Below are 24,104 nucleotides of genomic sequence, written 5' to 3' on the forward strand. Positions count from 1 at the left end.
TGGCTGCCCAGTAATGTACCCAGTAGACAAAGCTCTTGACCGGGGTGGATGCCATTGGGCTGTCTCCTGAGAAGGTGATGATGTACCACAGAGATGACTATCACCCAGCATGGTGAGTGGAGCTCCACCCTGCCATAACTTCAGAAAGGACTTCCCAGAACAGTGGGAAACAGAGAAAGAGAGACCTGGGTCCTGCTGAACACACAATCCCCAATCCCAGAAATGCTCCTCAGCGACCTCCTCCATGACTGGCTGCATTCCTCATCTAGACAGTCTGGTGAAACCTGTTAGGCAGCAAACTCTCGCTGCAAGGCTCTCCTGCTTGCTTACAACTCTTCTCCAGCTTTGTTTACACGCTGGAGTTGAGAGGTGTAAATGTCATGTGCGTGGGGACGGCTGTGTCGGCAGGTGGCTCTCAGGACACACCGCTCTGCTCCCAGGAGCACGCTGCATCCTTTGCCTATCTTGGAGGCAAAGATCTTGTCAGCCTGTTTACAAAGTGCTCCACAAACCATATCAGGAAGTCTAGCAGAAGTTATTACTTCACCCTACAAGCCTTGCCTCTGGTACGGCCGGGCTCGAGGTGACAGCGATATTAATAGCAGAGCAATACCGTGTTTAAAGTGTCTGCTCAGCACTTAGAGGGAGATTCAGACTAGGGACCTCAAGGAATCCCCATGACAGGGACAGCTGAGATATATACTGTTTCCCAAGAGGCAGGAGAGAGATAAATGTCTCTCACGTTCTCCCCGTCACCACTGCAAATACTTCCATCCAACTGATCTCACTGTGGCAAAGTGTCGCTGTTGGTCCCATGGGAGATCACCCCCTCATGCTCTAACAAATCACCCCTCACACCACTGAAAAACTGGCACCCTCCATTATACATCAGCTTTGTTGCAAGTCAGGGAACAATTTCTAAGTGCTCACTGCTGTGTTTGTGTTCAGTCTTGCGACAGAACGTGGTCCTTCGGTCAAGAGAGAGGATAACTGCACCTCGCCACAAGCCAGGAGCTGGGGAAGGTATGGAAGGGACAGCAGGACTCTTAGGTTTTGTTTCAAATAATGAGAATGAGGCTGTTTTGGTTTTGAGAGTGAAGCAGAGGAAAAAGAAAAGGGAAAAAACCCCCAACCAAACAACATTTTGGTGCCATGAATTCTGTGGTATCAACATGAAGATAAAAGAAGAGGTGCAGAAGGAAGATAAAGAGATTAGAGTATCAGAATGATTGCAAATCTTGCTGGTTGGCATTGCCTCTGCCCAAGGCTTCTTGCCATTCCTCAGTGATAACATCCAGGTTTTCAGGTTTGGTTTGGGTTTGTTTGTTTTCCATTTGTGCTGGAAAGCTCCTGGCTATTTTTTGCTTCAGTCTCCAAGCTATTCATGCTGAAGGGTTCAGCCATTGCTATGAATCAGGTTATAGGAAACTGTAAACAAAAAGTTGTGTGGTTGAGGAAAGAGGCAAGCTGGGGTTGTTTAAGTTTTGCTGCGCTGGCCAAGAGTCTGCCTTTTGATACACCTATGAAAATCCCACCAAAGGCAGCCAAATTATAGAATCATAGAATGGTAGGGGTTGGAAGGGACCTTTAGAGATCATCCAGTCCAACTCCCCAGCAGAAGCACACCGGCTGGCATATGATCAGCGAGTCTTTGATAGAATTCAGCAGCTCCCAGGGTAAAAGCATACTGCAAAAAGCTAGTGATTCTCATAACCAAGGCAGAAGCACATATTTTTAATGTGGTGAGTAAGAAGTTCAATACTGAATGTAATGAGAGGCCCAATCCTGCACTCTTTGACACCCAAGATACACGATGTGAGTAGCTGTTCTAGCCAGCTGGCATCTGCTGCTTAGGCAGCAGGGTGCAGTTACTGCAAGCTGCTGTAGAGATTGAAGTTTAAGAAAGAGAAGAACCATGGAAGAAGGAAGAGATCAAGAAACACGAACTAGAAATTTGTACCCTTTGTCTCACAGCACGGGCACATCTTTTTATCCAGAAGTATGACAAAATGCTTACTAATCCATGTGGTGTTGATTCAGGAGAGAAACATGGGTATTCAAAGAATTCCTTAAACATGTTGCAAATGCAGTTTGCTTCTCATTCACTTTTTGCTTGAGTTACCATCTGGTGAACCATATCAGTCCTTAATGGAATTTTCCCCCTGAACTGGATGCCAGGCTGCTAAAAGAGATCATCCCAGGCACCCTACAGGCAAAGGAGACATGCGGAAGGCATCAGGCTGCTGGAGCAAGGAAAGCTGATCAGCCTCAGGCTAGGATGAGGTTGTGAGCCCATGGGACCACAAGTCCTGGAAGAGGCTCTAGCCCACTTGCCTGCTGCCCAGAATCAGTCTGTATGGGAAAGCAGAGCAGAAACTTTGGTAGTGCTCTGATGTGATAGAGCAAGGACAGGCTGAATACCCTGACATCTACTGTGGCTGGTGAACTATTCACATCCTAACAGGCTGGTTCTCTTAGAGGTAATTATGTCATTATATAAAGGTCATGACTTATAACTTGCCACGGACTGCTGGACAACTGATTAAAAACAAAAGTGCTCGCTGCTATGTTTATGTTGTTATCCCATAGCAATAGAACATAAAACCAAAGTGCCATCTGCTTTTATGCTTGTGTTTATCCCAAACTGTTTGCCTGCAGCTTTCCTACACTTATCTAGTCACCACTCTCTTTTACACTGTGATAAATTGTGGCTATTATTTTTCCTCCATCACGAACTTCTGTTGTAACATCATGCTCTCACAGTGGTTTTGTTTCAGCAGAAACAAGATGTGCTGAGATGCCCTTGTGCCCAAATAACTCCTTTTAGCAAAGAGTAAGAAAATTCTGGAGTACCAGAAAGCTCTGCAGGGGGAAGTGTCTGGCTTTGTCTCCAATTTTCTCTCTCTGGGGCCAGCATAAACCAAGATCCTCAGGCCTTTCCATCAGCTTCCAGTGCACAACTTACCCCTTCCTGTGGCTGTCTCTTCCCCGTGGCAGGGATGCCTCTGCTTCTCCCCACTTGCTTCAGCCCTGCCATGATGACAGTTTGAAGCCTCTAAGTTTCTTTTCTTCCTTAGGTCATCTTTTAGTTAGAATTTGGTATGGAATTAGCTGAGCTGAAAGGGGGGACTGCACCAGTCATGCTGTGATATAGCACTGCTGCTTGCCTTTGCAGTGCCGAGCTGTACAGCTGGGCACAATGCTCACTTTGAAATCCCACACCACACACGTGATGGCTTTCATTAAAAATATTATCTGGTGTTGATGGTGCTATGGAAAGAACTCTCTCATCAGCACACTTACAGAGTGTGGGGAGGGAGGAGAGCAAGGCATTTTTTCCATTTTCATTACTGGTTGTAATCTATAGGGGAATGACTGATTAAGTGGGCAGATGTTGCACCAACTGTGAGATAGGACTTGGAGTTTGGAGACTTACTGTCCCTACCGTGTGATACATGTGAAAATGAGCACATAGAAGGAGCAGAGACATAAGGACAAATGCCCTCTTGATCAGCAGTTAATGAAGGATGTTCATAGAACAGTTATTTCTGACGTGTAACACAGTTTGTCGGCAGCATACAGGGAAACAAAGCTTAGAGAAGCAGTTTCCAGATGCATTAATCAATTGCTACTTGAAATACACCATCCTAAATCAAAGAATAAGAAATGCTACCCTTGACTTAATCCTGACATGTCAGTGTGTTCAACACTTAACTCTCAAGAGTGAGCAGAGGTTCAAACTTACTGAGAAAGCAAGAACTGTAGCCAAAACTAACACAAAAGATGTAACTTCCAGAGAAAACATTTAAAGATATGAGAGGGATGGGAAACTGAACATCAACATGGGGAGAAGCCCTTCAGACTTAGCCCTTGTACAGCCTACTGATGACCACCATCAAGATGAAGGTGAATAGGAAAGGAGTCAGATGAGAAAGTGAAATCACACCAATTGGGAGATACAAGAGGAAGACTGCAGCAAGGCAGTCTTTGCCTTATGCAAACGTCCATATTCTCTATTTTTACTCTGGGTTCATAGATTCAATTTAGTCTTTGCTTTGAGGTTAGAAATGAGAGCCACAAGCAGTTCCTAAGTGACTTTCTTGGTGAGTGACCAGGCATCACTCTGCCTCTATGGGGGTTCCTGGCTGTACCGTTTGCACGGAACTAGTTAGCAAAAGATCTACAGACCAGGAGGGAGGATCTGACAGAAACTATGAGGCAGCCAAATAAACAATCTGTCTACCTTATAGTTTTTTTGAGCATCTATGCTCCTTGCAGGCATGAAGATTAGTGTTGTAACAGAAGTGCCGCTCTCAAGAAGAGTTTCCAAAGGTCAGGCCGTGCTTTTTTTCAGTGTGTGGTGCTCCTGATTGCTAGGAGAGTGCAAGCACCTGCCCCAGAGCAAAGCAAGCACAAAACAGACCTCTGCATCCATATGGCTCTGTACCTGTGTATATAGTTAGATTACAGGTTTTGAAAGAGAAATGAAGTATTTATGGGTAAGAGAACTTCAGAAGCTCTATCAGTACTGTCATGACCTCTGCAGAGGGGCATTTGCAGTTACTAAACCATGTTGAATCATACCCTACAGAAACAGTGCTTCTCTTTGGTGCCATGACATGTACCAGCTACTCTGGACACATCTCACTTGCTCTGTTTCCCAGTGTTGCCATATACTGACCTGTTTGGCACCTGCATGCACTGCCATTGAAGGCGTGTTTACTCCCACCGTGGCATCGGGCTTTATATTTGACATATGTTCCCCTTCTTCCCATACTCCAGCACTTAAACTCCAGATCCATTCTTTTCTTGCTCTTAAACAAAAAAAAAATCCAACAAACCACCACAAAAGGGACTTATTTCCAGTGTGGCTGCATTGTTTCTGCCTGAAGGCTGTTAGCACAGCACACAGAGGTTTCATCTCTTTTCTCTGTGTCTCGCTGGTCCTTTTCCTCTCCAGCCTGCAGCATGGATCCACTCGGACTTCTGAGGATGCCACAACCCTACAGCCCCAAGCAAAGGCAACCTTCCCCTTCTCCAAGGCTTATTCTAAAGCAAGAGGAGACAGCTTTAATCCATAGCTGTGTCAGCCTGTTCATCTAAGTGTGTGAAAGCCCAGATTGTTTGAGAGGATGATAAACATCAGGTCTCCTGAATTGGCGGTTTTGACTGGTGGCTCGTGACTCCAAAGATCATACAAGCTGAATTGTGGGGGGGAGGGGGATTTATTTAGATATCCTGTTCTTTTTTCTCCTAAGTCATTTTGGAGGGAGCTCTTTCCTATCCTTCTTTAAACATTTGGACGTGTGGAAGTGGGTGCATGTACAACTACTTGAGGACTTGCAGTTCTGCATCGTGGCTGCTTCCCACAGCATGTCCCAGCTCCTCTGTAAATCCAGGAGGTGATGAGGCTGCAGGGTGGAAGGAAGGGTTGCAGCTGGGGAGGCAGCGGCATAGGCACGAAGCATATGGGAACTCCAGGAGGAGTCCAGGTTTGCCTTGAGGGCTGTAGAGTGAGTGAGTTTAGGTTGTACATGAAAATGTAAAACCTGTTCAGTCGGTTCCCTCGCCATGAGCAGAGTCCCCAGGCTTTGCAACCAGAAGGACAATTGCCTCATTCATTTCCTGAGGTTAGTTTGTTAAAGAAAAAAAGGGCTACAGGTAGCACTAACCTCGTGATATCATGATCAGGTGTGTGAACTGCCTGACTTGGATAGCTGGAAATTCAGTGGTGTGGCTCATGCAGCCAGCTACTGACTTAGCTTCAGCTGTGACCTTGATTTGGTATATGTTATATATCACAGAGTTTACAGAGATGGAGTTTGCTTCTGAAATGTGCAGCTAAGGATTGAAGTAATATAAAGCAAATACGAGTAGTTTAGCCAAGATATTTGAAAACCACTCGGCTTTTCACTATAATTTAAAACCTTTGCGTCCTACACCAGTGAATCTCATAAAAACCCCATAAAATATAATATGGAAATGACTAGTGCTAAGAGAGAATTTGGCTCAGTTTTGCATCTCTCTCCCTTGGGCCCAGGGAAAATATTCTGACAGAAATCCAAAAGCTTCAGCGTGATGGAAAGCAAATTCCTTGTCTCTCCGGCAGCAAATGCTACTTCAGCAACAGAAATACAAGGTAGCAGCTATGGCAGCTTTGAGAGGCGTCCTATTGGTTTAGATGCCTTTGCTAAGCCAGAAGTCATCCTCAGGAAAACCAAAACACACCTACTGTGTTAGACCCAGAAATCACTTAAAATGAACAAAAGCTGAGGATAAACTGATTCAGCTTTTGCATAGTAAGAATGAAATGTCATTGATTAAAACCAAACGATAGAGAGTTCTGCTGATGTCTCTTACAGCTGCAGGTAAAACCTGAGCCTGGGAGATGCCAGAGGATGCTGCCCACTCTGGTCCTCTCCCCAAGGGAAAGGCCTAACTCAGCTCAACAAAGTGGGATGGGGAATTGCTGCTGGTACCCAGTGCCCTGGACAAGTCAGAAAAACCCAACTGTTAAAGTAGATTAGAAAGAAAGAAAGTAGAATATGGTTATAGAAAACATGTAATGTCACTGTATTCATCAACTCATGGAATTCACTACTGGGGGACAGGAGGGACTCTGGCAGGACTCTGTTCAAAAAATCATCTTGTGAAATGGATATTGCAAGGTTTTTTACTCAAAGTGTTAATTAATAAAGGGGAAATCCAGAGGGCACGTGTTTTGTACCTGCCTAGAGCTCGTTTCCTTGGACTCGCTGGTTGCTGGGCAGGAACCTCTGGTGGGGGCAAAATAAAAGGACTCCTGCTTTCATTTGGTTAATTTTATTGCCCTGTACGTATTTTCCTACTACAGCCCAATAGGCAGCAAGGCTCTGGTATGTTCCTAATGGGGTGAATGACGAGGAGGGAAGGTGTGTGAGGAGGATGAGGGACTGGGAAAGTTACTGCCCTGTATCCCTGGGTGCATGGGTTGGCATATGCTTGCTTGGGCCGCCTTGGTTATGAGTAGAAGCTGTAGAATGGGATTTCTCTGCCGTGGCCCCAACGTGGCTTTGTTCCTACCCCAGCATTTCATCACTCAAAGGGGACATTTCTCCAGGGGTCTCAGCTTGTTATGCTCCCCGTAACACTTTTCTAGGGAGGACAGCTGTTGTTTGTGTGCCATCGTTTGCGTGTGTTCTTTTCTGTTATTTATGTTTCAGCCCTGTTGAACGATAAACATTTCCTCGAGGGTTATGGCTCAAGCACCCGGTAATGGGTGCTGCCCGGGGATGGGTGCTGCCCGGGGACGGGAGCTGCCCGGGGACGGGAGCTGCCCGGGGATGGGAGCTGCCCGGGGACGGGTGCTGCCCGGGGACGGCTGCTGCCCGGGGACGGGAGCTGCCCGGGGACGGGAGCTGCCCGGGGACGGGAGCTGCCCGGGGACGGGTGTCTTCGCGCTGCGGGTCGCGAGAGGCGACGGGACTCTGATTTAAAAGAAACTACTTAAAACAAGCAAACAAAAAGTAGTTTAAAAACCAAAATGTTTTTTCAAAAAGGAGGCAAGAGCGCTGAGTTTTTAGGAGCAATTAAAGCAAGAGTCGCGCTGCCGCAGCCCGGGCTGGATCTCCGGCCCGTGCCGTGCCCCACGCCGCAGCCCCGCTGCGCCGGCCGGCGGGGGGAGAGCAGCGGGCGGGGCGGGCCGGCCGGGCGGAGCGGAGGGGGGGCCCCGGCGCGGCCCGGCCCGCGCTGCCCCCGCCCGCAGCGCGGCGGCTCCAGTCGCCTCCCTCTCCCCGCGGCGGCTCCGCTCCCGCTCCGCCTCCGCGCCGCAGTTTGCGTTTCGCTGCCGCCGCGGCCGCTCTCACTCGGCGGCGGGGCCGCGCCGCGCAGTGTCCCCGGAGCCGGGCGCGGGGCGCCGAGCCGCCGCCGTCCCCCTGCATGGCGGCCGCCCCGCAGCCCTAGCCGTCCCCCGCGGCCCGGGGGAAGGCGGTGCGGGAGCCGGGGTGGGGGGGCGGGAGGGGGGGGGAAGTTGTCCGGAGGCGGTGCCCGCGGCTCTCCCGCCGCGGCAGCATGGCGCGGGGCGGAGGGCGGCTGGAGGCCGCCGCAGCCGCCCGGGGCCGCCGCCCGCGGGGCCGGGGACCGCTCGGCCTCCTGTGCCTGGCTCTGCTCTGCGGGCTGGGCGCCGCCGACGCGGAGTTCTCCATCCTAGACGAGGCGCAAGTTCTGGCCACTCAGATGAGGAAACTCGCCACCGAGGAGCTGGGGGTCGTCACCATGCAGGTACGGCCCGGCCCGCCGCGCGCCTCGCCTGCTTTTCCTTCCCTCCCTCCTCCACACGCTCTTCCCGATTCCTGTTTTGCTTTTTCTTCCTTTCCTCGTTGCTTGCTCGGCTTGCTTGCTTTCTGCCCCCCCCCCCATCCCCCCCCCCCCCCCCCCCTCCCCGGTTCTTTTCTTTGCGAACTTTCCCCGCCCCGAGCGGGCCGGCCGGCTTCCCCGGCCCCACTGCCCGCCGTCCCGGCCCCGCCGCCCCGGCCCCGCCGCCCGCCGTCCCGGCCCCGCTGCCCCGGCCCCACTGCCCGCAGTCCCGGCCCGGCTCGGGCGGGCAGCTCCGCGGCGGGAGCGAGCGGAGGGCACACGGACGGACTCCGCGCTTCTCGGCCATTTACACAATAGGAGCCGGCGGCAAACGCACCCGCGAAAGCCGGTGTATGCCGGAGGGTCCGAGCCTGCCTTCGGTGCCGAACCCGGGGCGGCCGCCGGGCTGGCGGCTGGGTGCTGACCTGCCTCCCGCCCAAGCATCCCTCGGCTTGCTGGCAGGGAGCTGAAATGAGTCGAGTCCTGCCCGAAAACGCTCTGATCGGGGTACATAAGTGCTTTCCCGGCCCGAGCGTGCGTTTGGACAAGTTTATTTGGATGTTGTAGTTGGTTACGGGGTTTGGGTGAAGGTGGTGATGAGGAGTTATTTGCGGCTGGGTCTTGGCGGGCTGTTGTGTGTAGGGACTGGTCGGATTTGTGGGGTGTGCTGGTACCTGCTCCCCAACTGTCGGCCACGGGCCCTCTTCTGTGGGGGGGGGGTGGGGAAGTGAAATCAGATCCCAAGTGGCTTTCTGGGGAAGGTATGGTCAGTAACAAATGCAGTTTTAAAAGCCTCCCAAATTGAAAAGGAGACACTTTCATAGGATCAGCAGGGGTCTCTACCCAAATGGCCTTTTATCTTCTCTAAACTGGCTTCATTCTCTCACCTCTGAAACATCATTGTGTTGGCCGGCCTCCTAGGGCTGTGTTTTGTCCGAGGAAACACTGAGCTGTCTCTTGTCCTTGACGCTAAGAAGACGTGGATTTAAATGACTTGGCTTAACAAGGTAGATTATTGATGTACCGAATTCAAGGAAGTCACTTTTTTTCCCCCCCTCCCATGCATGTATTTCCCCTCAAAAGACCGGGGGAGGGGGCATAATCCTGTAAGCAGGGCAGTCGCCGGTTGATGCAAATTAAGTCAGGATCATTGTCTTGCTAAATGTGCTTCTGGTGTGGAAAACACCACCAAAAAAAAAATAAGGCTAGTGTGATCCTCTCGATGCATATTGTCTTTGAAAAAAAAGCAACTCGTAAAAATCTTTGTGGTTACCTTGCTGAGATGCACTGGCTGAGTGTAGGGTGAGCCAGGTTCCCTTGCCAAGAACGGGGCTGAGGATGCGAACTCGGGAACAGCCTGGATGGCGGAGCTCAGCCATGCGAATCATGTTAGAACTGTTTGCTGGTACTTGGATATTTAAGGCCTCAGAGTGATTTAATGTGGTGAAACCGGTAGTTAAACCTCTTTCATACCGAGCTCTATTTTTATGTGCTTAATATTTTGGCTGTCTGAACTCCCATCAAGCTAATGCGCAGCCTGTCCTTTGCTCTCCCCTCTAACATTATTACAGCTGTTTAAGATTAAAGAACCAGTGGGAACAAACCTCCCCTGATTTTAGAAGCTTCTTTGCTGACCTCCTACAGTAGAACAAAAAATGTTATGACACGTCTCACGGCAGCCCCTGCTTCTCACCGGATTTTGGGAGAGAAACCTCCTCAGGCTCAGCCAGAATTGCCACCTTCTGCCCTTGTGCAGGGCCGTTGGTGAGTGGTGGTGGGTTGCCTGTGCCTCAGGACTGGCAGCACAGAGGGGGGATGCAAGCAGGTGCCGAGGCAGGGCTGTGCCTGGGAAGAAGGGACAGATGGGGCATTTTGGAAGTGGAGCACTCTTGGGCTTTAATTGGATAGAGGTCGAGAGGTGTTGTCCTGGGTTTTGAGGGTGATATGGAGGCAAGCCCCAAATCAGGATCTAGCGAGAGGAAGATGTGGTAGCGGGAAGAAGGATTAACATCCAGCCATTCAGGAGCTGTGGGCTTATTTAGTTTGATAAATGGTAGAGGAGGAAATGGCAGGATTTGATGCATCCCTTGTGTGCTGTCTTCATGCTTTGGTCCTTGCCAGTTGTGGCTCCCACGTCTGCACATTCTGGTAACAGGCAGGAGGTGGTGTCACCAGCCGCTGGAGTAGGACGCAAGGGTGGGAGAGGAAGGGTAGGTCTGAGCTGGAGGTGGGGAGGAAGCATCCAATGAGTGAAGGAGCAGGTGGAAATGCTTCAATAGAGTGAAGGTGAGAGGTTGGTTTGGGTGTGTTTTGAGTCTGGAAGCAGAGGAAATTGTAGACAGAGCTTCTGTAAATGCAGGAAGGGATGAGGTGGAGGCTCCAGAGCAGACACTAGAGGAGGAAGCAGAAGAGGTAAGAGGAAAACCACGAAACTTACGACCCTTAAATGCCTGTGAAAAGGGGCAGGGTGAAACCACTATGAAAGTTACGAGGCAGAAATGAGATTTCTGCTGGCACAGCCCTCGCTGCTGTAAAGGAGCTCCCTCTCCTCTGTGCAGTACCTACTTCCAGCAACACATCCTTCCTCTACCAGCGTTTCACCTACTGAGTCCAACAGCAATAAGGGCTTGGTGGTTTTAATCACGAAACCGTGGTGTTTTGCAGTGCTGAGAAGAACGAGGTGCACCGAATGCACTTTGTATAGGTTGAAGCTACAGGAAGAATGAGGATGAGAGAGACTTCTGACGCCAGCATCAGTCTGACAGTTGTTTTTGGCGCTCACACCATGGCTTTCTATTTATAGACACTTGCAGGAGAGCAGTATCTGACTGCTACCTGTAAGTAATGCCTTGTTTCCTCACTCATGTAAGTGCTGATTTCGTGTATGAGTTTATTCCTTGGATGGTGCAGCATAGAGCAGCTGAGGATAACCTAAGGGAGGTGGCAATTTGTGAGGTGCCTCATCTCTCACTGAGCATATTGGACCGAGCAGTTTAACAGTTTCTTTTTTCAGTTGCAAATTAGGATATACACCTTTGTGTCATACAAAGTATCCAATTAGTGAGGACACGTGTTGGGTGCTGCAGTGTGGGAGGATGTGCAGGGTCCTGGGTTGCTGGCGTTGCCACCTGGGTGTTACTTCTCTGGGAGTGGTTAACTATAGAAAGTTCTTTGCTTGTATGACTTTCTTGCATGGATTAATTATTGTTGCCACTCTTTGATGCTTCTATACCAAAGCTGCAGTTAGTGACACTGCTGTATCTTAATACTGCATGTATTTTCCTTCCAGCGGTGGGGTATGGGGTGCTCTGAACGTGTGTCTGCTTGCACCTCTTTTACCCCAAGCAGTAGAGGTGAATTGTCTGTGGTTCTCCCCAAAGTTCATCAATGCATCTTCCAAATGAAACCTTTCCTCTCCTTCCCGTTGCATCAGGGTGGGAGAAGCTGCTGGTTCAACAGAGGCTCCCACGTGCAGCGGGACACGGGTACTATACCTACAGTCACCCATAACCATTAGACACTTGGGGCAAGAGGAAAGGGGCTCAAGTTGTGCCAGGAGATGTTTAGATTGGACATTAGGAAGAGCTTTTTCACTGAGGGAGTGGCTAAGCATTGGAACGTGCTGCCTAGGGAAGTGATGGAGTCCCCATCCCTGGAGCTATTGCAAAGCCACAGCGCTGAGGTGTGTTAGTGACATGGCTTAGCGGTGGGCTTGGCAACGTGAAGGCAGGGGTTGGACTAGATGAGCCTAAAGGACTTTCTAACCAAAATGGTTCTATGATTACCACCTTCTGTTGTCAGCATCCATATCGTTCCAGGGAGCAGCTTTTGGCAGCAGGCTGCATCCTTGGGAGGCGGCGTGCGGCGGCGTCTCCGCTTGCCACTCCGAGCAGCCGTGTTGCATGTCGTTGCTCCGGACACTACACCTGAAATAGCCCCATGTGATCATTTGCAGAGGGCTGGAGCTTGGTGAACAAGCACGTTGTGTGACACTCCTGTAGTATATTCTCCTGGGCAGAGCTGGCAGCCAGCACTAATTTAAAGCTAAGTGCCCCTTTGTGCCAAAATTGTAACTAAATTGGTGGTTGTGGCATGACCTGGTCTGCTGGTGGAGTTTCACCATCCCTGTTACCCGGCTCGTCTAATCCTAGCTTCTCTGACCTGGATGAAATTACAGAGTAGGTTGTTGGTTGAAACGATTGAAATTCTTTGGCTGGGAGGTGAAAGGCAGGAGAAGAATAAGCTGGAACTTTTGTGAGCATTTTGTTTGTTTTGGCAAGGTTTAACCCTGTAAATCTGCACGGGGCATCCAAGGTGAGGACTGCTTTTTGATAGTGTGGGGCAAGGTAAGGTCTCTACCTCCAAAGTGGGGATGTAACGCTTGCAGTGAGAGTTGAAAGGATTATGCAATGCTTTGAAGATGAAAAGCATTAAGTGCTTCTCTAACTTTCGAAATGCATGTTGATGTTGATATTTCTAGCCAGATAGCAACAAAAGTCACAGACCCAGAGGGTCTGTGAGTATTGTTGAAGGCAGCTCTGCCATCTTAATCCTTTACACTTACTCTGTGAAGGAAACACAGTCCTTCCTCATTGTCTCTTGCCTATTTTGGAGGTTGGAAGAAAAAAAGGCATTTTGAGTCTTTGCTGGTCATTTCCCCCCTGCCTTTCCCCCTCCCCTCCCCTCTTTTAACACTTGCTGGGTGGTGTGTAAAATAACAGCACAGTACAAGCTTCTCCAGGTTGATTGGCAAGCATTTGATTTATTCATATTACTGATAGCTTGCCTGTCCATATGTTTTTTCAAGAAGAACAGGTTGTAGGCAGACCAGAATGACATGGAGATGTCTGGGGGCTTATATGGGGAGGATGCCCTGACACTGTTGTCCTGAAAAGTCCCCATTCTTTGAAGATTATTGGGTGGTAGCAGAGAGTTATGGTCACCAGAACTGTCCATTTATTTAACTTCTTTGAACCTTGACAGAATATGTTTTGTTTTGTTGTTTTTTTCTGATGGGATAGTCTTCTGGCTAATGACAGTGGGTTTATGACTTAGAAGAGATCAATCCCATTCTGAGCTGTGCTGCAGACCAGTTGAAATGCCAGAACTGTGCTTCTCCATCCCTGAAATGTCACAGATCTCTGTGGGTATTTACAATTAAGCCTGTGGGTGACTACGAGGTGCTTGTGCAGCAAGCAATGTGAAACACAGCAAGTCCTCCAGCACCAAAACCTGGACCTCTGTGGACCCTCAACCCATTCTCAGTGCAGAAAACCGCTCCGTGCTTTTTTTTTCAGTCCCTTTTATTTTCAGGGTGTTTCCAGCTTGTGAAGCTGAAATACAATAGAAAAGGCTGATGAATGTTTGACTACATGGGGGTTTTTTTCCCCCCTAATTATTATTTGGCAGTAGCACTCACTTTAGTAATAATTACAGAGTAGAAACCAGTGGAGTAAAACCTCATCTGTTTTACATGATTATGCCTTGGTTTGAATCCAGCTACAGCAGCCTTTTTCAAGGCTCTCTGAAAGCCCAAGTCTGCAGCACTTTTTTCATCCTGTTCCACATAGATTCTGGGGTTTTTTTTCCCCCCAACATGAAACATTTCAGAAAGACAGAGAGAGGTGCTGGTGGAAGGGAAGTGAAAACGGCTGCGCCAAGGAGACCCAAGCTGAATTTTTAATTAGGCTTTTGAGTTGTTTCTTCAAAGTGCCGGGACATCGTTAGCGATGGAAGTCTTGTTGCATTAGTGAAGACTGACATTTCACTTCAAACGAGGAGAAGGCAGCTGTCCTGTGCAGATAAAAGTTGCCGAGTGTGGTGCAGCAAGGTGGGTTGGAAGATAATTAGCCATCCCCTGCACTGCTGAGACGAAGGACCCTGCCAGTCGTGGGGAGGACCAGAGGGGTTATTAGCAGCAAGAAATCCAAGGATGCTGTGAAGCGACTGGGAATCTCTCAGCTGTGGCAGGGCTGATAACACGTATGTTAAGAAGGTGCAAAAGTAAATACAGCTTGTGTTAGGCCACTTTTTTTTTTCCTTGGCTTAATTCAGCAGAGGAAGGAGAGGTTAGTGCCTGATGATCTGAACGTAGCAGAGAAGCTGCTCTGCTGCTGGTAGCTTGGCCAGGCACTGCTGAGAAAGAAATCTGCTCGTTGGCAGACAGCATGGAGTGCTTCACCTTCTTTCAGACAAAAAGGCAGGATATGTCTGAGAACAGGAGAAAATGTGAAGTATTAAAAGGTTCTTCAGTGTGTGTGTTTACCAGTTATTCTTTCTGGTCTGTGGGTGAAAGGACGTGTGAAGTGGGCACTGGGCCCTTTGAACTGCTCAGAGCTGGGATGCTGGGCAGCCTGAGCACGAGCCTGGCTCTCTGTGAAGCCTGGTAAGGGCAGTGCTTCATGGACAAGAGCTTCTGGGGCTTTGCTGGGGACTTTACTAAGGGCTGGATGATTTATTTGTGTGTAGTTGAATAGCAACATACTAACGTTTGGTGTTTGTTTTTCTTCTTCTTTTTCCTGTACAGGGGTAATAAAGCTTAAACATTGACGTTTCAGTAACTGACTTGATGTAGCAGCCTTTGTTTTGTATGTCCAAAGTTCTGCTGAGGTTTTGACTAAGAGCTGTGCTATCTTTCCTTGTATCGTGGCCTTAATGGAGAATAAAATCGTTAAGGAGGGGCTGCATTCTGCACTCATCGTTTCTCTGGATTTATTGCTGTTTGATACCTTGCAATCCTCATGAAATCTGGAAGGATCTCCTTGTGCTCTCTTCCTCATGGAAAACAGAGTTTAATAGCATTGATCCTCACCCCATGTCTGTTGTGAAGACATGCTTTTTTCCAACAGAAAATTAAGCATGTTAAGTCATTGCTTGAATCTTGCATTAGGTGTGTTCTTCCCTGGCACAGATTTCCATGGGATAGAATCATAGAATGGTAGGGGTTGGGAGGGACCTTTAGAGATCATCCAGTCCAACCCCCCTGCACAAGCAGGGTCACCTAGATCAGGTCACACAGGAACATGTCCAGGTGGGGCTTGAAGCCCTCCAAGGAAGGAGCCTCCACAACCCCTCTGGGCAGCCTGTGCCAGGACTCCCTCACTGAAACACTCAAACAGGTTTTTCTTATGTTCCAGTGGAATTGTTTGTGTTCCAGCTTCATCCCATCACCCCTTGTCCTGTTGCTGGCTACTATAGAAAAGAGGGATGCTCCAACCTCCTGACACCCACCCTTTAGATATTTATAAATGTTCATAAGATCCCCCCTCAGTCTCCTCTTCTCCAGACTAAACAGCCCCAGGTCCCGCAGCCTTTCCTCATATGAAAGATGTTCCAGTCCCCTGATCATCTTGGTGGCCCTGTGCTGGCCTCTCTCCAGCAGTTCTCTGTCCCTCTTGAGCTGAGGAGACCAGAGGACACACTGCTCCAGATGAGGCCTCACTAGGGCAGAGTAGAGGGGAAGAAGAATCTCCTTTGACCTGCTGGCCACGCTCTTCTTGATGCACTCCAGACTGCCATTGGCCTTCTTGGATGTCTAATTTAGCAGAGAAGATCCGAGTTGACTTTTGAAACAATCACAAGTCAATGATACTCATTTTCAATCCCCCACACAAGTTTTTAATGAAGTCACTTTTATCAGCTGCCTGTAAGGTCTCTGTAGAGTCTCTCCAGTGTTTCTTACAAAAGTATATTTGCAGAATTACAATCATCATCAGTAAAACCAAACTATCAAGTGTCCTTTTACCAGCTTTGCCCAGCTAGAAGCAGCTGACAAACCCAGCTCTTCACCAGTGCCCTTTCCCTTTGAGCGTGCAGTTTTGCTCAGCTTTGACTCTGTGATTTGAAGCTGCAACTACTGTGCTAATAGAGCAGAAAAGCCTTAACACCTTTTTGAGACAAGCTGTAATTTTACTTTCAGCATTTCAACCATTAACTGCACTCTGTCCAGTTTAGGCTGTGTTTTGCACTTACTCCTGAGCTGCTGCAGTAGGAATTTTTGGCTATGGTTACGATCATCACAGGTGGGAATGAGGCCAGGGAAAAAGGTTTTAAAATAGCCACATCTGGACATTGCAGTAAAGGTTTCTAGAGGCTGGAATGTTTTAAGCAGAATTCCTTGTGTGTTTGCCCTGGTAAGGTTATGAGAGCATTTCTAGAAGCCATTTTTTTTGGTGGATTTCAGACCAGATTGCCTCTGAAGGTGAGTTCAACTTGACAGTGATGATGTGACAGCTCCCATGACCTCCCTGTCTCTGGTTCAGTCTCTGCTCTCTGCGGTGGAAATATTGGAAGTATTTCCTCTTGGGCTGAACTTGCACCTCAGAAGTCATATCAAATAGAATCTGGGGAGGTGTTTGTGGTGATGGGGCAGAGAAGAGAAGGGACAGACTCCCATAAATAGCTATAGTGGGAGCCTGTGTGCCTGAAGCAAGTCCAGGCTCTGAGCCGAGGCTGCAAAGGGCTCACCAGCACTTGGGGAGGTTGTGTGGAGAGCCAGGAGGGCTCTGTGCCTTCTGCTAGTGGGAAAAGGAAGGAACCCCAAGTTGTATGGGTCAGGAGGGTAAGATTCTTGTCATAGCAGACTTTCCTTTTGTGTAAAGATAGCATTTGATGCTAAACCAAACAGTAAGTTAGGAAAATATCTTGATTTTAAACAAATAAGCATCAGTCTTCACCAGTTCTTTCCCAGAAGACACGTTGGCACAGGGAAGATGAACTGTGTGATCCCTGTGTGCTTGTGATCTTTTCCTCTCCTTCCTCCCTCCCACATGATGGCAGGTGTGTGTGCAAATGGGTTCAGTTGTGCTACAGGGCAGAGATGTTCAGCAGCATCTGGATGTTGGCAGAGCTGTTCCTGGCCAGAGACCGTTCCACAGCTGCTCCCTGTCAGGCAGGTTGTTTGCTACAAGCATGGGACGGTTCGGCTGGCTGGTGCATCCCAAACCTGGCTGCTGCTTTGGGAGCAGGAGAAAGCCCAAGGCCTCAGTAAAAGCTGGTCACTTTTGACTTGCAGTAGTGCTGGTTTGCCTCAAAACAGCCAAGTTGTGTGATGCTTTTTGGGCTGAGCAGACGCCGAGATGTTGCAGGAGTCAGCAAGCAGCGGGTGAGGAGCGCTTCTACAACCGTTACCTCGGTGTGGCTGCAGAGGTTTGTGCAGAGGGAGCACAAGTATTGCCTGCAGTGTTTGCTGTCAGTGGTAGCCCATCCATTCCAAACCCCCACGTGGGCTGGTGGAAGATGGGTACAGAAGAAGGTCATTTGCTGAGTGTTTGGATTGTTTTGTTCATGGTCAGTGAAGCAGCGCAACGATTTTCCCTTTGCTTGTGTTCCAATGCCGCAGTCGTTGGGGGATTTCTGACTCGATTTTGGAGACTTAAACACCATTTGAAGGAGAAAAAGGAGGCAGGGCTGTAAAATGGAGGAGGAAAGGCCACTTCAACTGCGTGGATCCTCAGTTTCAGTTCAGTACATAGTGGTGGCTGAAGGAGGTGCGTGGGCTGCAGGTTCAGCTGCCAGTTGACAACAGCCGTCACGACTGAGCTCTTGGCTGGTGCATTTGAGAGAGGCCAAACCAAAGCTTCAGAGACAGAATTGTTGGGTGTGTTGAAGACATGCAAAGGATCAATTTAAAGGCTTCTTAATTTGAGGATAATAAGCCTGGCAATTTTAACTTTGAAGGGATGTTTCATTTCAACATGCTGCCACTGCGGTTTGGGTAGTTGGGCTTCCTTGGGCATATTGTTGGCCCAAAGAATCGTGTGTCATTTCAATTTGTTAGCTGTCTTTCATTTCTTCTGCCAACAGCCATCCAGGACTGCCAAGTGTAATGTGGGATTGATGTCCTTTGGTCTGGTGTGGTGGAGTTCAGCTGCAGAAAAGGGTTTACAGGGAAAAGTGCACTTTGTGGAGCGGGCAGGAAGACAGGAATCAATACTGGTTTGTCAGGTGTCTGTATTTAACCTGTGAGTTTCAAAGTCAATCTTATTTCTGGATAACCCAGTCTGTTGTGTCTTGCTTGTAGGAAGTCATGGTTTAAATAAATACATGAATATTCAAACACATTGCAAGAGGAAGGTGAAAACTGCAAACTTGTCAGACTTCTTTAGCTTCAGGTAGCTTCCCCCACGTGGAGGTCACAAACACAAAGCTAATGTCACTGAAGCAGGCTGCCTTCTCTTGTGAGTTACTGCTCAGTGCTGCAATTTGGGCAAGGGTTAAGTCTGGTTTTTGCTTATTTCTTGGTGGAGCCCAAGATGATGTCGGGAGCTGCTCTGAGGGATGTGCTTGATGGAGTTGTTAAAGTCAGGTAGGATCATAGAATGGTAGGGTTGGAAGGGACCTTTAGAGATCATCCAGCCCAACCCCCTGTAGCTCAGCTGTTGTTGGTGGAGCTCCCTGTGTTGTGCTGAGCTTGCTGCTGAGGCTCTGGGACTTCATTTTAGGTATTGCCATACTGATGATACTGCATTTCCATTAGAAGCACTGGATGCAAAGCCAAAATGAAACCAGCTCTAACGTGACCATACGAGTAGATAACCAATTGCTCAATAGCAATGAGTAGTCATTCATTCCTGTTTGCTGAGAAATGCAAGCTGATTTTTTTCAAGTACTGCTTCACCATGATGTCACATCAGTGTAGTTTTGCCTCCCCCTCCATATTTATGTATTTATTCAATAAGTTGTTGGCTGTAAGTCTAGAAATACATCTAAAAACATAACATTCTGGTAATTGCAACCTCAGGCTCTCAAACAGTGCTTTTTCCTACGGATCCAAGAATAGAAAGCCTCCAAAAATAAATGAAGCCAACACACATATCCATGGTTTTCAATGTTTGAGACAGAGGATTTCTCTTTGAGGAGCAGAGGTGCAGCAGCTATTTTGAGAAGGGAAGACTTGGAGTCAGGATGAAATGAATGCAGACCTGCTATGTGAAGGCTTGTTTGAAAAGTTAAGACCTGCTGAGTGTGCTCTCTGCTTTGAGCATGATGTCTGGGTGATTTATTAGAGCCTGAAAATTCATGCTGAAGGGTGAGAGAAAAAATAAGTAGCTTGAAAGGAACGATGCAGGTATTAAAAGTGTTGCTAGAGAAATGCATTGTTTTGGGATACTTTGGATATAGAGTGAAAGGTGTTGCCTCCTCTGAGCCAACTTAGATGAGAACTGCTTTGCTTAGATGTATATATATGGTGTGAGTTAGGCTTATTCCAAGCTCTTGCCTGTTGTTCATTAATCCAGATCCACCTCTCTGAATGTCCAAAAATACATTTGAAATATGAAAAGCTTTCTGTGGCAGGTCTGTGGGCTGGCAGTGTGGTGAGCTGCAGAGCCTGCAAAGGCCACTGTGAGAAGCTGGCACATGGCCATACCCACTCTGGTGAAGATTGTCAGCTTCCAGCCTTGCCTTGGTACAGGAAGGAAAAGATTCTCTTTTTTGATCTATCAGTGGACAGAAAGTAACTTGCTTTCTCACAGGGCTGGTGGGAATTTGTACCTACCTTAGTTATTAAAGATCTTGGGAGAAGCTGAGCCCCTGTGGGCAAAGGAAAGTGAGGAAAAAGATGTAGAAAGGGGTGTAATGGCAAAAGTGGCAGTTTACTGCTTTCACTTGGAGAGCAGGAGCAAATGCTCAGGAATGGCAGCTTGCCACTTCATCCTGACACTGTGATCAAGTTTTTTAACTCACCCCCTCACCCCTCACATCTTCCCCATTGCCAGCAGAGCAGAGATGCTGCTGTCCTCTGAGCATCATGTCTGATGCAGGTACCCTGTCAGGGCTTGAACCACTTTCCATTTCACCCCTGAACAGTGCCAAAGGCAGAGTGGTCACGGACTGAGGTGCCTACATGTCACCAAAGAATGAAATGAGGGCACTAAAGCATAGAAAGTACACCTTTGGCTGTTGCTGCGGGTCCCAGACCTATGTGAGTATCACTACAGAGGACTTGTGAAGCATTCCCAGCTACTCATTTTACAGCCCAGTTTTCTAGTAATAGACTTAAAAATCTTATTGTGTGGCTGAGTTAGTGACTGAGTCTTCACTTTATAATCTCTTTATAAAAATGTATGCACATTAACAGGACTTATTTAATAGACACACTGCCTAGATGAAAGGACGCTTTGTGGAAGGAGGCTTTTGTGTGTTTCTGGATCTCTCAGCAATTCCTGCAGAGCTTCCCAAGTCTGGCTGACACCGAGAGGCAGAGGAAAAGACCCTTCTCGCTTTCAGCTTGACTGGAGAATAATGGGGAGTGAGATGGGAGTGGGGGAGGGAACCTGCTCCCCGAGGCGGGGCCATTGCTATGGGCACTCTTTAGTTCTTCCTACCCCCAGCTGGGGCTTTGCATTTGCAATGAGCTCAGTGCTACCCCTGGCAGCACAAGTGGGGCTGAGTCAACAATAGCATCTCCCCAGCCCGGCGAAATAGAGCCAACTTTTCTCAGCCCAGGTAGTCTCTTTATTTCAGGTTTGGTGCACGGGTCAGGTTTGTCTATTACAGCCATTTTATCAGAATAGCATTTGATTTATTTTATTCCTTTGTGTTTTTTTAATCCCTCAGCTGGCTTTTGGCTTTTTTTCTTTCCCTGCCTGTGGTACATGACAGATTCTTGGTGAGAAAAAGATTTTCTTTCTCAACAAATAAGTCTGCAAGGTCACGGATCTGTTCAGTTCAACCTGGCAAACTTCTTCATAAGAACATGAACCTAGTGGCCAACTAATGGAGTTTCCACTAGCAGAAAGGACTAAACTTCGACAAAAAAATCCCCATCCTGACATTCAAGACATCTCCTTTTGCAGTGGCTGCCAATGCATGGCAAGCTTCACCTTAGTCCCCTTGTAAGGATCCCAGAAAATACATTCCAGTTCGGAAATGTCTGAGTGAAGACTCACAGAGAACACAATGAAATGAAAACGGGGAGAAAGGAGTGTGTCACACTCTTAATTTGGATGGTAAAACTGGACAAATGTGATTGAGTTCTTTTGGAGTAGGGTTTCTAATTTGATCTGATGGCCTGTCCCTGGTGGGAAAGGTAGATGGGCTCTGTGGGTTGAGTTGGTTCTTGCTGGTCATGTATTTGCATGAAAAAAAACCAGATAGATGTGTGTTGATAGTGATATCTCTTGTGGCATACCTCACCTCTGCTTCTTGCCTTGGACCCCAGCAGCCTGTCTTCATCTGAGTCCTCATACCTGCTGATGGTTTTTTCAGCTGTAGTCACAGCTGGAGGCTTCCATCATGTCAAGAAGGAGCAGAAATAGGTCTGTGTCTGTCTTGAGTTGAATGTCTTCAGGTTCTCCCAAAAGGTAAACAGCTGGTTGTGCAGTGAGTGAGAGCAGAAGCTGAGGATGGGGTTGCACCCAAGTCCCTTTGGAGAGGTACAAAGGTGTTCAACTGGAATGTGCTGCAAGAGGAACAAACATGGCCAAAGCTGAAGTGAACTGAGTGAAAAGCAGAGCTAGGCACTGCCCGTGTTCCTGCAGGACTTCAAAGCACTTCTTGTCTCGGGATAAACTGAGAAAGTATACATTGATGCCATTGTTCTGATTGAGAATTTCATCTTAAGAACTGAAAACATCTTTCTGAGACCAAATGACACTTTCCCTGCCAGCAGCCCCAGTGTGAGCACGCAGCATTTCTCTGTGTAAAACCAAACGAACCACCAACCTGTACGTTTTTGAATGAAGGCATCGTCCCTTTCTAGGTGAGCTTGGAAATGGATGTGCTCCAGGTACTGCACTGCTTCCTCACTCTCCTCTTATCAAAGCTCTCATACAAATGCTACCTTTTGATTTGGTTCCTATTCTCTCTGCCTTTCTCTGTCAGCCCCCTCGTTTCACTCTGATGAAGTGCATTACATGGGTGTATGTGCAACCTTATGGTGTCTTTTATCTCCCTCTTTTTTTCATCAAAACAGAAGAAAATCTGGCAAAGGACTGAGGCATTTTCAAGTCATTGAGTGGTTTGTGTGAGGTTTTTTTTAATTACCTTTATTTCCCACCCAAATTAAGGATAAAAGCTCCCTTGTTTTCCACCGCTGACTGTCCCTGTTCCAAATTCCTCCCGATTGCAGTTTCTCAAACCCATGCCATTACTAGGATGATCAGTCAGATAGTGACTCATAACTGAGTGTCATACAGTGGCATGGAAGTTTTGCATTTGGAAACTTGTAGGAAGTAGGGCATTTCTGATGAATATTGGGAGGAACTTTGTCTAGAGCATGGAGCAGGGACTCCCCAGCAACCAGCCAGCAGTGTATTTTAGCATATCACATGTGGGCTCATGATACATGTTGACATTGTTAACATCTTGCTAGTTACATATGAATGAACAGAAATAAATGCTGTGTAGCTGGCCATCCCATGCATGTGGGCTCGCTGCAGGAATGTCATGTTGCCTGGAACCTCAAGCAGCTGATTGAAATGTGTCATGTTGGAGAACTTGGTGCTTTTCTTAAGGTTTTTGGTGGCCTCACAGATCAACTTCTTTATTTGTAATAATCAAATTCAGTAAGCTTTGAACTGTTTGTGCAAAAAACAGGAGGTAATTAAGATTGTTAGTTTCTAAAAGGAGTTTCTAAAAGGAGGCTCCTTCCTTGGAGGTCTTCAAGACCCGCCTGGACATGTTCCTATGCGACCTGATCTAGGTGACCCTGCTTCTGCAGGGGGGTTGCACTGGATGATCTCTAAAGGTCCCTTCCAACCCTACCATTCTGTGATTCTATGATTCTTAAAGAAGGTGTTTAGAATTGATAAAACCCCTGAAAATTCTGTGATTTGATAGCTCCTACATGTAACATTTTTCTATATTACTTGCTTAGTGAAAGAGAAAATCCACACAGTGTATGTTGGCTGGTAGTGCTGTGAGCTATGAAAAGCACACATGTGTTCAGAAAGCTGGGGAGGTTTGTTTCACCAAATGTTTCAATAATTTCCTTGCATATTTGGTGCAAGTTTTGAATTCTTCACATTTGATCTTCTTCGGGGTTGAGTTGAGTGTTGAATGGAAAACCAGGTTCCTACTTTGTCAGATGAAGCTTTCTCATGAAGAGTAATGATATTTTTATTGTATAGCTCCTGCATACTTTGCAGACTGGGGTAACAAGCACTTTATAGATATTTTTTTCAACTCAGTATTGCTGTTATTACTCTTTTATTTTTGGTGACTAAAAACTGAAACAGGAAATTACCTGAGACACAGTTTCCATGACACCCTCTCACTCCAATCCAGTTTTCAAGAAGATGAAAGGCCACAGCATTCTTTTGATAGTGAGCAGCTAATTGGGTGGCTGATAGAGGCAGGGGGTTTTTTTTCTATGTGAGAAAACATAAAGGAGAAAAGAAGTGGAACAGCTGTGTTTTGGTACATATGTATAATCCCAGATAAAACTCTCCAAGGACAAGGAAATACAGGAATGCCTCAGTGAAGGGAAAATGAAGAATCTTTGAAAGCATAAATGTGGCCTTTTGGAGGGAGCTCGTGTTTAAAACAAAAATTACTGGAACAAATGCATTAATAAAGAGTGGATTTGTAAAATGGGAACAAAGCCTCTTGCTCCATGTGAGATGTGGTGTTGGTTTTTTTGTTCCTGTCTGGGCAAATCTCAAGAAAAAGGCAACGTGCTCAGGGTTTTTTTTGCTGATCCTTTTGCTCTGTATGCTCCCACCCAGAAAGATGTGTGGTTAGAGCAGCGTGCAGCCAAGCCTGCTTCCTGCTCTTACTGCAGCTCAGCTGAGGGTGGCTTATGGATTTCCTCTCTTTTGACCATTGCC

At 47.6% G+C, this 24,104-nt stretch overlaps 1 protein-coding gene across 1 annotated transcript in view; it reads left to right on the plus strand.

Annotated features, from left to right (window-relative positions):
* Positions 1-8,049: 8,049 nt before the first annotated feature.
* The window catches only part of CACHD1 (cache domain containing 1), a 109,843-nt gene continuing 93,788 nt past the window's right edge, over positions 8,050-24,104 (plus strand). The window contains exon 1 of the mRNA XM_062004175.1: positions 8,050-8,259. Within this exon, the coding sequence (XP_061860159.1) occupies positions 8,050-8,259 (210 nt within the window). The remainder of the gene's footprint in view (positions 8,260-24,104) is intronic.

Source organism: Colius striatus, chromosome 10, assembly GCF_028858725.1.
Source record: "Colius striatus isolate bColStr4 chromosome 10, bColStr4.1.hap1, whole genome shotgun sequence".
In the NCBI taxonomy this organism is placed as follows: Eukaryota; Metazoa; Chordata; class Aves; order Coliiformes; family Coliidae; genus Colius; species Colius striatus.